General features: G+C 36.7%; 1 protein-coding gene across 9 annotated transcripts in view; it reads left to right on the top strand.

The window, feature by feature from the left end:
* PTPRD (protein tyrosine phosphatase receptor type D) overlaps positions 1-14,406 on the top strand; it is a 685,849-nt gene that overhangs the window by 569,090 nt on the left and 102,353 nt on the right. For all 9 annotated transcript variants that reach the window (XM_077148194.1, XM_077148192.1, XM_077148196.1 and 6 more), the window contains 2 exons: positions 1,881-1,993; positions 13,718-13,815. In XM_077148194.1, the coding sequence (XP_077004309.1) occupies positions 1,881-1,993; positions 13,718-13,815 (211 nt within the window). The remainder of the gene's footprint in view (positions 1-1,880; positions 1,994-13,717; positions 13,816-14,406) is intronic.

Below are 14,406 nucleotides of genomic sequence, written 5' to 3' on the forward strand. Positions count from 1 at the left end.
CAAATTGTGCGTGAAAAACAAAAACAGAAACAAAACCTGACCAGGACTGCTGATACATTTTGAAGTGAGAAGACCAGCCATATGCTAACCCCTTTGATCGACTGGCTGCCTGAGCTCGGTGGCATTCTATCAGCCCATTTAGATTTTATATCCTCCCCGGTAAAGTAGATCTCTCAGTGTTGTGAGACATACCCACAACATGAGTGGGTGACATTTTCTACTCATTATGTCCTCCTTTCATATGGCTTCCAAACCTCTTTTGTTCTTCTATCTCATATCCTCACCTGCTTTCCTTTGCTTCTTTCCCTTTCTGTCCCTTTTCCCACTTCATACGCCATCTAGAGCTGCCAGTGTCTTTGATCACATCTCAGATTCACCACTCACCTCTGACTAGTAGTGTGGCTTGGCACTACATTCTGTCCTAAGGCTGTGCCTGACACTTTCAAGTAATAACAGGGAAGCCTGAGACAGGTTAATCCAAAGCACAAGGAAAACAGGGCATCTAATAGGATTCACCCAAGAAAATTCATTTCATTGAGGTTGTTCTGCCTAAGGCACTGCACTTGAGCAAATCAAATGCAGTTTCTCTTTGCATCAATCTTTTCTTCATCCTCTGGTTAGTTTTATTTTACGCAAATGAGCAGAGATGGAAAGAGAGGCTATTTAATAGGAGCCCTCTGGCTAACTGTGGAATGACCTGGGTGGCATTGAACGAGAGCCTATTGCCATAGCAACACTAATGAGCTGTGCCACAGCCATATCAAAAAGAAAGAGGGACAATCCCTAAATACTCTGCAGCACCCCTTTCCCCAAATAAGAATACCTTTGTTTTCAGCAAGAGTGAGATGCTATGTTTATGACTCCAGCCTGGCGATTGGTGGAATCAGCATTTGAAATGAAACACTGTTTGGAAAAGGCCACCATTTGTTAAATGGATTTTTAATGTAATTCAACCTGGAAGTAAATAATTAGCTACTATTCTGTGCTTATTTGGGTTTGTAAAAGAAGTTTTAGGAACAAATCTGATGTTTCTTGCTTAGACGTTTTATAAATTACAATGTGACAGCTTAAACAAGGATAATTAATAAAGCTAGTGGACAGCTTTTAAAACAAAGATAAAATGAATTGTGTGAAGAATAACATTTATAACAAGGCGCTGTTAATGGTGTCTATGCCTTGAATGATCATCAGGAATAACACACTACCGACTAGGTGGAATTACTTTTTCTGTGATCTTTCTGTGATTTGCTTTCGTTAACAGAATATGAATCACAGTTTGCTTAACACCATAAACAGCCATGACAATTTTTTCTTAAAATTTGAAAGAGAAAGTAGATGTTGGTCTCGTATAGTCTAAATTCTCCCTCCAGCTATTAGGATTACTTGGCACTTAGAAACGCCCTCACTGTATCTGCCTACCTTATGGGAAAACTGGAAGCATCTCTACTCTGTGGCCACCAGTTCCATATTCTTCAGAAGGACAAGAGGGGCAGATTACTTGTTCAGCTTGAGGTCCAGTCGTTTCAGAGCTTTTCCCTATGGTAACAACAGTCTTCTCTACGAATACAACTAGTTGAGAAGAGAGAGTTGCTGACAGAGTGTCCAAGTGTGTATCTCATCGATACCCCCCTGATCCCTAGATGCAGGGTCACCTAATTATTTAATTCTTCAGTTGAAGGAGAATTTAGAGATTATACAATTAAACTGAAATTTTAAGCATGAAGAAATATTGTTGGCAAATGGGGAAAGCAACCTGAATCAGGTCGCAAATGTCGCCAGTTAAAAAACTTTAACACTGAAAGCCTGGGCAAGGAGCTTTCTGCTTTTTGTCTGTTCATTGGTTTTTGTTTTATTCTTAGATGTTAATTTTATCCCTACAGGAAAAGGGCAGAGTCCGACTCTAGAAAGAGCAGCATACCGAACAGTAAGGAGGTTCCTTCACATCACCCAACGGATCCAGTGGAACTGAGGCGCCTTAATTTTCAAACACCAGGTAAGAGCACCCCTCATCTTGTCCATGATACAGTCTTCACTGAATGTGTTATCTCCCAAGTGCTATTGTCTTTAGAGATGAATATGTGATTGTGTTTCAAATAATTTTGTTCCTCCTGCTTTTTTGTTTTAATATTATTGAGAGTCACCCAAGCATAAGTCCAAATAGAAATTTAGTTCTTTGTGTAAATCAGAGGTGGGATGAGAAAGAAAGTAATTGAATTCAAAGTTTTGAACAAACTATAGTATTTTAAGGAAAATGTTCCACTTTTTTAGGCTTTACACAGTTTGTTAATAATAACAGTCTCAAGAGAATTCAGTTTCTCATTATATAAAATGGATGGATGCATGCATACATGGAAAAATTTATGCATCATTCATCCCATTAGGAAAGCATAGATTTATCTCCTGTTTTCATATTTCTTGGTGCTGCATGATACTCCAAAAGAAAGAATGAAAAAAGGATGAATAGATGGACAGAAGGAAGGATAGAAGGAAGGGAGGGAGGAAAGGAGGAAGGAAATGAAATGTGGCAAAATTTTACTTTTTAAAAAAAATGTTACCAATACCAAATCTCACTTACTGGGGAGACACATAAAGTGACTTAGGATAAGAAATATGCTTGTTTCCTAAAATAAAGAAAATTAAGTACTTCAACAGAAGAAAAATGTTCCTGCTGAGGGGTATTTTGGACAATATTGTTAATTCAAGCCTAGTTCTCTTTTTTTATTTCTATTAAATTAATCTTGTTTATTGATAAAGCAAATATCTCATCTAAGAAGCCTATTGGCTTGCAGTTTGGTTGTAGTATTATACCCCAAATTTTTGAAAATTTCTTATGGGTCAGAGTGGATGTTCTGACTCACCATAGGACATGCCACGAAAACTACACATTCAAAGTGAATTACTTTTAACTGAAAATATGTGGTTTATTTGGTCTAGTATATTTATTCTACTGTGGATGTATTACCATAACAGGTAGCTCCTCAACCGGAAGGAAATATCCGTCATGTGTATGTGGCTATACAAATCATGATAAATGTGGGCTTTTTCAAAAAAAATTCTAATTCAAATAAAGTTAGACTTTTTTCTTAAAGCAAAAGTTTGTCTGCATCAGCATAAAACTGGGAAGAAAATGTTGCTGTAGTGAAACTCTTGTGTACGCATTACGCAAAGGCTGGAAAATGCAGAATGAGAACGTATGAGAACCATGACTGCACGCGCCCCTGCAGTCCAGGATCGCTGTGGTCCCCGCAGGGGGCCCCACGCTAGGTGCTCCTTAAGGCTGCTGGATGTGAATGCAGTCATGGTGGTGAAAGTTAGCTCCGCACTTTTTCTTCCTAGTGGGAGTATGCTGACTACTTCAGGCTACAAGTTACCCCGTAGTAATGGAGCCAAGATTTAGTGTACTTTCCACTTTGGCTAACCCAGTGTATAGAGAACTTGAAATCCAAAGAAGGTATCCAGCATGTGATTGCTTGCATATCTTCCTGGATCCCATTTAGAATAACAGGGCACTGTGGGAATACGTTTCCCGGCACCTGGCTGCCCTGCACCGCCAGCCCTTCCTCTAGCTGCTAGGAAGAGAGGGCGCTGCACTAGAGCCCAACTTGGTCTTCCGGTAAGGATGACTCACAGGTTTAGGATTGACTGGAAAGGCAGAGGCAGCCTCAAAAGTGGTAGTAGTGTTCACCCTGTCCTCCCCCAGCACCCAGAGACTGTTTCTAGAAATAAATGGTAAGTTTGAATGGGATTTTGTAGAAAGGATTCTTGTAGTCACCAGAGTACTGGTGACTACAAACACAGGTACAGTGATGCCATCCAGCCAGGAAACCTCAGTCTTCAAGTACTTTTATCTGGGATTTTCTTACTCGGACAGATAGTTTTGCAAATATGGCCATACCCCCAAATTCTATTAAGAATCTGATTTCCCAATATATGTGATAATATCTTAGATCCGCTTATAACTGGATTAAATTTCATAAAAGTCACCAGAAAAGAGAATCTTTTTCAACATTACAATTGGAGTGGCATCTCAGAAGGTGTCATGGTTAAATATCACTTCAAGTGGATACACAGAATGGGCAAAATTAGTAAAGAAGGAGAGAGGAAATATAGTAGTGGAAGAGTAGAAAAGGAGAAATTGTCCTAAAATCTTCACACATCTGTTCGCTCACGAAACATTGTACTGTGCCCTCTAGCTCAGGTTAGCAATCCACTTATGCTTGATTTATTGAAATAGTCTATTTGCTCCCCAAGTTCTAAGCTGTAGCCTGCTGTCCTGAAAATATGACCACTTTAAAAAGGAAATAGACTCAGCTGTTAATGTGGAATTCATAGAAACATGACCGTTTGCTTCAGCCAGTATGGTTTCCAGCCAGTGACTGTGAATTGTCTTAATTAGTTGTCCGTAAGATGAGAGCAGAAAATGGAATTGTTAACCAAGTAATGCTCTGTGCCTTTCTTTTCTTGTTATTCACAAATAACCAAAAGTTTTCCTGGCTGATAGTTTTAAATAATCCTTTATTAGATGTTGTATAGCAAGTAATATGACTCTAGTTATAATTTTTGGATTTTAAATAAAATCCTTTACATTTTACTCTCTGAAATTTGCTTTTGTATATATATATATCATACCTAAGTATGTATAATTCCTTTTCCACACCCATTATAAAATTTGAAACTACTTATTAATAGTATGCATAACTAGATAACTAATCATCTAAGTAATCATTTTACAAAATAAGACTTCCAAAAAAACTCCTGTGATTTATTTAACCAGCGCCTAGCACAGAACTTGTTCATGTAAGCAAATTGACTTGTACTTCTGATGGGTTTGTTATAGATTATAAACTGTTAAATAAACATTACCATTTGAAATGTAGTAGACCTTTCAGAAGGTAAAGGAAGCACATTCCTTAGTTCGCTGATTCTATGAATTCTATTTCCCTAAAAGAAAGATCATCTTGAATGAAAAATCCATTTACCTTTTCAGTTATTTATTCTTATTGGAAAGTCTAGATTAAAGAGTTATATTTTTTTTCAGTGATGCCCCTCATTGAAAAGATAGTTGAAATACACATTCTAAATTTCATATAAATTCAGTATTCTGACAGTTTAAGTACTTTAAAGTACAGTACCCTTAAATGAAGTACCACAAACATGCACAGGAATTTCTTGGTCAGGAAAAGGAATAGGTCAGAATCCTGTTGACTGGTGCTTAGCTAAGGCACAGAAAGAAGACACAAAAACTTGATGTTTTCACATGTGAAGTTAGCGGTCTGAGTGGGAGAAACATGGTGCTAGCAGTTTCAGTCCTGAATAAGGATGAAAGCGCTCAGTTAGTGAGCAGTGTGTTCAAGCATCTGAGCCGGGGAGAAGTCTCAGGCTTCACAATTGAAAGTAGGCACCTCTGCTGGTAGATATTGTCCTTGAATATGTATTTGTGTCTTATTAAGGTTCAGATGGCAGAATATAGCCAAGTTGTGTTTTAGAGAACTTGAGCTACCTAATCTCTTAAAAGAATAATGGTTTATAACAATAAGTCGTCAGTTATTGTTGAATGGGGTCAGAACATGCAATCATATTTTATTAGAGTTATTAATGGCAGAGCAAGTTTTATAAGTCTTCAAGATCTGTGGAGGAAGGAAGGCAATAAATATCCTCTTATAAAAGATGCCTTTGGAAGAAACCCCTATTGAGCCTCAAACATCTCTGTGGGTAGCAGTAACTGGGTATGCCTTAAGATAGGTTAATAAACATGTTGCACTTTAAACAAAAGTGATTGGGTCCATTAGCCTCGACTGAGTAGAAGGTTTCTTCTTTCTTTCTTTTTTTATGTTTATTTTTACTTTTTAAGTAATTTTAGCCTCCTCAAACCCCTTGTTTCTTATTCTTAATTACAAAAGTAATGCATGTCCATTGTGGAAATTTTGAAAAATAGGAAAAAGCATTAACAGTGTTATGGACAGTTATTGAATCTGGATTATATATATATAGGTATTTATTATATTATTCTTTACCTTTTTTGTATGTTTGAGCTTTTTCAAAAATGGAAGTTGGGAAAGGAGCCCGAAGATGCCAAAAAGGGAAAGAAAAATTATTCAGTATCCTACCACTTTTTTTTTCTTTGACATATTTAGAGTTGAAAAGTATTTTCTACCATCACTCCAACCTTACCCTCCAGATAAAATAATGCAAGTCGATAGATAGACACACAGAAAGAAATAGGTAGAGAGATGAATAGTTAATAGACAGTAGATACAGATACATGTGCCTACAGTGTGATGTTTAAACACTTAACTATGTATAAAGTATCTTCAAGACAGAATATAGGTATTCTGTCCTATAAATATCACAAAATACATTATTATTTTTGTGATATAATTTTGTGAACCTATTATTGGATGCTAAGTTATTTCTCAAGTTTTGCTGTTGCAAGTACTGCTGTATTGAAGGGCGTTGAGCCCAGATTTTCACACCTTTGTTGCTATTTCTGAATGTTAGGGCCCTGGAAGTGTTGATTGCAGGATCCTAGGGTAGGTACATTTTTACTATTCTGAAGGAGACTCCCAATTACAATTTTTTTTAAAAGATTGTAAAGAGCCTTTACTTAGAGTATAGTCCCTTTGGCCTATGGCCTCTAGAACTGGGTAAAGTCACTCAGGTAATTATAAAATTGTCAAGGCTTGGTGAGGTATAAGATAACCACCTACCACCTACCAGGAAATTAAGAAAACATGTTCATATTTCTAATTTTTCCAAACAAAGCAAATGTAGTATTTCAGCATCTAGGGAATTAAACTTCCTTTCCAGTTCAAAAAAAAAAGGTGTAGAAAAACATGCAATTAGTGCTGTGCGGTTCACTGTGGCAGCGCCTTTCTCCACGCCTGCAACCTCCGTCTCCCAACTTCTCCTGCCCCTGCTTGCATACATCCCTGCTCCCCTCCCCTGCCAAAAATAAAAGCATTCAAACAAAAGCAAAACCTAAAGTGTTTATACTTGTACCCTTTAGGGAAAGAGATTTAAAAATTGATGATCAGATGTTGCAAAATAAAGGCCTCATTTTCATTCAGTGGATGACCTTAATATGTTTTGCCCTAAAGCAACATGGATGGTAGGTGATTGATGGTCTGTGAAAAGCAAAAACAAACTCATAAAAAGTTAACGTATCAGAAATAGTGGTATCAGCAGCAAAATTGTCTCCACAGCAACTGAGTAGGCTTTGAAAGCTCTTGAGGCATCTCTGCAGATCCATTAATACTATTAATTAGATCCCTTCTAACAATATCCATTTTTATATAACAGTTCACAACTTACTGTGTCCTGTAAAGAAATTTAGGCACTGTGACCTAGGTTGAGAACACCAGATGTGGTCTTTGCGTTTTGAAATCCTTGATTTGTTGAAACCAAGTGGTAAATTTCTGATGTAAGGCAACCAGATTTGCTCAAATTCTGCATTTTGAAAAATCCTAAAATAAATGAATTTTAATTCTGCCTTCTCAGTGCTCACTTGAAAAAGTAAGTAGTCTTGGAGTATCTTTCAAGAATTTTTGATAATCCTCTTCATGAATTAAATCAAATTGCCATTATTGTTTTACCACAAAGGAATTATACCTTAAAAATCAGTATACTCAGGGATGCAAGGATAGTTCTGTGATAGAATTCTCACCTGCCATGTGGGAGACCTGAGTTCGGTTCCTGGTCCATGCACTTCCCAAAAAAAGAAAAAAGAACAAATGTTCAACAAATGGTGGTGCAATAACAGGATACTCACATGAAAAAATAATGAAATATGACCCCACCATACCACATACAAAAAAAAATCAGTATACTGTATTGCTTTTAATTCATAATTTGTTCATTAAACAAACTGTAGACTTAGTGAATTTTTATTCATTTAAGGTGTCCTAAATTACTCCTAGATTAAGATCCAACTAATATTTAGTAAAGAAACTAAATATTATGTAATAAACAGTAAAGGACACTTTGGCAAGACTACAGTCGTTAATTTGATTTTCTCTGTCCCATAACTGTAAACTATTCTCCACCCTTTATCACAATTCCCTGGAAGGGAAAACTGTGAAGCCGATATTATTGCATTATTCCAAACACCATATATAATCACCAAAAAATTGTTTAAAAGATGTTCCACTACTTTAAGTGACCTCACATCCTTTAGTTAGTGAAGTGAAACAGTTGTAAAATTATAAAGTCCCCATTCACATTTCATGAAAGGTTAAAACAGGTATGAAAATGGAACAGGTATTTGACCAACAAACATTTTTCTAGGATTATAAAGTCCTACTGTTGATTATGTAATGACATAGTAAAATGTAACAGAACAGTTGAAAAGTAGAAACATCAAACATGAGTGATGTTTCTTTATTTTAATCTTCTGCCAAATAACAAAATATTCATAACTTTTTGAATTCATACCTTTAGCTCATGCTTAATGGACACTCACAAAGCTTTGGCAATAAGTAACCAGAAGATTCAGTGTATGACTGCCTACTTTCTTCCTCTCCCCTACCACCAAACAGATATACCCTCTAAATGAAACTGAGGATGGTTTATGATCTCTCTGTTTGTGTTGATAGCCAAAATATTCTTAAAAGCCTTTTTCTGTACGTGTCACCACACTTCCTGAGGTGTTCCATAATTTGACTGACAGCATGGTTTAATGAGAAGCCATGGGAAAATGGCAAGATCTGGGATCAGATCCCCCATGTGGCTACAGTTTTGCTGACAGTGATAACTTTGGTCAAGTCCTTTAACCCCTCTGGGCTTCATTTCCTATTTGGTAAAATGAATAGGAAGAGGGGAGCGTAGGATAGAGGAACCCACTAAGAGTGAACCGTGAAAGGAGTATACATCTTTATATCTCAGTACAAAGCTCAGTGTCTAGCCCCTTGCCTTGTGGATACAAGCACACAATTGATCACTCTCAACATTCTTTGATTTTAATTTGAAAAAAATTAATTGATTTGAAAAAAATTGATTTTGTTCTTTTGAAACAGAAGTCAAAGCTAGTTGGGCAAATGTGGTCTGCCAAGGTCTGTTTTTTAATCTCCACACGTTTCAGTAAAATTTTGAGCCAACATTGAAAACTGTAGAGATGTCACTTAATAAATCTGGTTGTGTTTTGTTTTGGTTTGGTTTTTGCATGGGCAGGCACCAGGAACCAAACCCGGGTCTCCAGCGTGGCAGGTGAGAATTCTGCCACTGAGGCACCATCACACTGCCCAGTAATCTGGGTTTTTAATTGCAGCTGAAAAGTCTGGCTCTATTGTCTATGTTACAGTTTAACCAATATCTGCCAGATCTGAGTAGCTTCACCCTTCCCAGAAGTTTCCCATGGTTCATATCACCCCTAAAGATGACCCTGACATTGAGGCCGATATTTACTTGCCATTCATCTTATGCTTACTGTTATTTTTCCATAATAGAGAAATAATTTCCAAAATCTTCATCAAAAGTGGGGAAATGAAAAACAGCCCTAGAAGACTATTTGTTGTAAGGAGATGGGAATGAGTCCATTGCTCTGTGAAAAAGCTTACTATACAATACCTGGCCATCTTCAGTCATTTATCATCTCAACTAACCTTGGCCTTCAGGCATTGAAGTCTTGCCCCCTGCTAGTAGAAGATTGCAGTTGCTTTTCCAGAAATTAGTATAGTAGAAAGATACCAAGTCTGCTTGTGAAGATTTTATCATTCTGTAGTTGGCTAACATATGCAATTCGTTGATCTTTTTTGCACTTCAGAGTCCTCTTTATATAAAATAAAATTGCTAGACCAGTAGTTGGCTAACATATACAATTCACTGATCTTTTTTGAACTTCAGAGTCCTCTTTATATAAAATGAAATTGCTAGACCAAGTCATCTCTAAGGTACCTCTCAGCTTAAAATGGCATAATTTTAAAGTTCTGCCCCTTATAAAGAAGCCACCATGACATCATCACAAATTTGTGCCCCATTACAAAATAGTTATCATGTGTTTTCTTCCAGCCTATGGCAGATTTCAATAACTGCAACTGTCAGTTTTCATGTTGACACCAAGTAGCTTCAAAATACAAACTCTGCTCAGATTCAATGTGTGCCTTTAAAATGTATTTATGGTTTACATTTGTACTTTGAACTTAGGAGGTCATGACACAGGCTAGTTTGCATCAGTTGTGAGCTGTGCTTCAAGTTCTTTGCTGTTATTAATAGCTGAAGTACTAAAATTTGCTAATAGGGAGTCCAAAGGGATTCCAGGATATCTCCGGGAAAAAGCTTGATCTCGTTCACATAGATCCTGTCATAATTTTTGAATGGAAAAGAATAATAGAGTTATAGGCACCCCACAGTGAATTTCATAATCACTGAGCCATTGCTGGGAAACTTTAAAAATACCAGTGCCTGGCTTCCACACCCAGAGATTCTGACTTAATTAGTTTGGCGTGAAGTTTTGAAAGAAGGGATTTTCAAAGCTCCTCAGATAAGCCTAATGTGAAGGTAGGGGCATGAAACATTGGTTCATCCAAACTGATAGTAGTGATCAAAATTAACCTTGGTTGATATGTTATGAGCAATGACCAAGTAACTATTGAAAAGCTACTATGATGAAATTGACTTCATTGTTTACTTAGTGTCAGCTTTTTCATTCAGAATCTATTAATTTGATTATGTTGAATAAAAGTTTTCCACATTGGATAATTTATAAAAGTTTCTGGGTAAGTGCATAATTATTTTGAAGTATGTTCTTGATGATCATTTATATGAGCAAAAGAGCTTCATGTTTGAGGTGTTTCATCTCATGTTTAGAATGATTTTTATCTTGATATTATTCTTTTCAAATATATGCTATATGATATCAGAATATATCTTTACGGTTGGTTGAAGAAAATGGTATTCGACTTCAAATAATTTTAAAAGTAGACAACTCAAGTATGTAACAGTTTGGTGGGTTTTGTTTTTGTAAAATGTAAATGTTTCCCATTCCTCAAAGGAAAGGTAAAGTAACTTCTGGATACCTTATATATGAACCAAATCCAATGAGACACTCCCTTTTTTCACCATGTTCAGAAATCTTATTTGCAGTAGAAATGAAAGTGTTTTAAAAGTGGAGTTGACTGGAGAATATATCCACTTCCAGCCTATTCTTTTACAGTTAAGAAAATTAAGGTCATTGATAATGGAAGTGATTTGTACCTGTTCATAGATGGCCAAGCCCATGTACAGTATTCTAGTCCAGGATTCCTTCTAAGCTATTGGTTTCCCACTAGCTCTCCTGTCTTCCCTAAGAAACATCCATTCTGCCATTTTTGCTTGTCCTAGAACTTTGGTACAATATGGTACATATTGGCGTTTTAAATAATGATTCTTTGATGCTATGGTACCTTTGCATGTGATATACAAATTTAGTGAATGTCACGGGTCATTGCAAGTTTATTTGGATTTCTCTCTAATTAACTTCCAAAGTAATGCTTCCAGACTATGTGCCAGTGCATGTCAGAAGTAAATATGTTGATCTCATCTTTAATTGATAAATTAATGGTTTTCTACTGCTGTTATACTAATACTTTTCATTTCCAACTGGCTTTACTTTTTGCAGCTTTGAGCAGTAATTCAGTCCCCTACGCTTCCCTGATTGGCTCTGTGTCCTCCCTCTCTAGCCAAACCACCACTCAGTCCATATATGATAATAACTCTCTCCCACGATTCGCTCGAAAAGGTCTAAACATCTTTGTCTCTATTATTTTCTCTGTTTTTAAAGCACTGTAATGGATGTCCACATCAGTCCATTTCCATTTCTGGATAAGCCTAGAATCTCTTATGCCTTTGTATTTCCATTCTTTTCATTGGGGGTGCCTCATCTGGATAAAATCACCTTACTTATCAGACTGCCATCACCCACCCACTCCCTCCACAGAAGGTTGCAGTTCAATTTTACCCTCTACATGGAAAAGCTCTAGAAGTGGGCTCCAAAATTTTCGTACAAATGCATAATTACATTATCAACAAAGAGCTTCTACCTCCAAGCCATCTCATTTTTATTGGATCTTTTGTTAACATTTTAGCTGACTGGAAACAGATCTTCATAGCTACATACACTAAAACACCGCAAGTCATGGTATTGTGCTAAGGTGATAATCTGACAGAAGCAAAGTAGTTTTCCACTTAATTTACCAGAACCATTGATAATTTGGCATTTGAGATAAAGGAAATTGCTGGGTGGCTTACCAGTAATGGCGGAATTTCTAAAACACCCTAATCACACAGTCATGTTCACTTAATGTGAGCCATCGGAGAGCACAGCACCCTCCAAACCGTCAAAGCGACAACAGAACTCCAACATGGCTGCCAGTGTGAGCCCCTCCCTCATTCTTTCCCATTTCTGTTTCTCACTTCAGATGCTTCTCTGGGGGCATGTTAGTTCAGGCTTTTCTAGCCAGCTAGACTTTGTGACTGTGAGACACAAGTCAGCCATGCACTCTCATGGTACTCTTGCTAAAATTAATCTAAAAGAAATAAAATGCAATCATGCGAAAAGTGATAATAGACTGGAAAGACACGGGAATCATCAAATTAACTGTGGATTCTTTTTTTTATTGGAGTCTGTGAAATCAATATATATTCAGCTGGCAGACTGAACTAAGATGTACCATCCTCTATTGCTGCTTTAGCTCCTTTTTTCCACCCCCTTTCCCTTATATCCTTTCACCATTCACTTTCCTGCCTTCATTTACCATTAGTGGACAAAGATGTTTACACCTGAAGTAGATTGTAGGTGTGCTGGGGGTTGAATAACTGGGATCTGGGGCAAAACACCACAGAGTTGTTAGTGTGGCCATTTTTAAATATCCAGAAGAAGGCTACAACCCCATTTGCTACAATCTGCTACTCGTGGGAACATTTTTGAAACTCAGTTTTGTGTTTGATTTTGTCAGTGATTGTAGTTGATGAACTGTGCTGCATGTCCCTTTTTGTGTCCATAATTGCATGTGAATGCCAGTCACTTTTCAGGTCTTGTGAAATATTAAAGCGATCTTAATCTAGTCACAGTGTATAGTGAATCCTGCAAAAGCTGGTTGCATTTTTATTAGCTGTTTTTAAGAGTATATCAAGCTATCCATTTCATTTTTTTTTTTAGCAATTAGTTCTGTTTTCTTTTATTTACACCATCATTTCCTTTGCAGGTTCAGATGATTGCGGTTACCCTGGTAACCTTCATTCTTCAAGTTAGTTTTTCTTGATTATGCATAAGTCACTTTATGTTTCCTATCAAGCTACTACTCTTTCCCTTTTAGGCCTTTCTCAGTGTCTGTTTTCTTAGTTCACTTTATACCGTTTAATTCCATACTTCCATTTCACACAGTGCAGGAGAAGGAGTTTGAAATGACATAACAGTCATTACTCAAAGCAGAGGTTGGCATCTAGCTTGACTGCCAGTTTTCTCAACTAGCTAACCTCATTGATTCATAGCACAATAACACTTTCTTTTGGTAGTAGGAGTGTTAGTTTGGGAATTATGCTTGGTGATTTTCATTTGGCCACAAAATCCATCCTTCCAGAGCATGTCCTGCTTTGAGTAAGCAAACTATCTGCCTGCTTTCTCACATAAAACATCTTTACTACTCACATAATTTCAGGCCATTTCTAACTATAGTATTCTATATTTTGGAATAGTTGCTGTCATTTTCATGTATTTTCAAATGTACCTTTTCTTTCCTTTTAATAGGTATGGCTAGCCATCCTCCAATACCTATCTTGGAACTTGCAGATCACATTGAAAGATTGAAAGCGAACGACAACCTGAAGTTTTCCCAGGAGTATGAGGTAATTTGACATACTTAGACTTGATGACAATTTTAGGAGTTGCCCTGTCTCCTTCTTTTTGTCCACATTCTTGAAAATTAACCTCATCATTGCTTCTTCAAGTGATGCAGAATGTGACATGAATATTATAATGAATAGCCAACTTAAAAGTGTACAATCAATATGATAGTTGTATTTTTAAAAGTTGTTGAATAGTTTACATTTATTCAATGTTATTTAATGAGGTTGATTTTTTTCTGGTTTTAAGTTCAGAGAATATACTGAATTGATAAAACTTCCCAGTTTACCAAACGGGTACCAAATACACTGATTGATGGGTAAGAACTCTCACCTACAAAGATAAGGGGATAAATAGATTTCTCAACCTTTTTTACATGGCCTGAAAACTATAAATATTTTACACATATATATATGATTTACCCTAAAGTATAAAATAATGCTAGAGCTAATAATAAGATAGTAATATATTCCCAGAAAGTTACTTGTTTTTGAAGGAATGATGAATTGAATGGCATTTTAGCATACCCGAGATCTCCTTAAATGAGATCTGTGTGAATTCTTGAAGATAGTGAATAAAAAGGCTGTGTGTGT

The sequence above is a fragment of the Tamandua tetradactyla genome, chromosome 2 (assembly GCF_023851605.1).
Source record: "Tamandua tetradactyla isolate mTamTet1 chromosome 2, mTamTet1.pri, whole genome shotgun sequence".
NCBI classification, from domain to species: domain Eukaryota; kingdom Metazoa; phylum Chordata; class Mammalia; order Pilosa; family Myrmecophagidae; genus Tamandua; species Tamandua tetradactyla.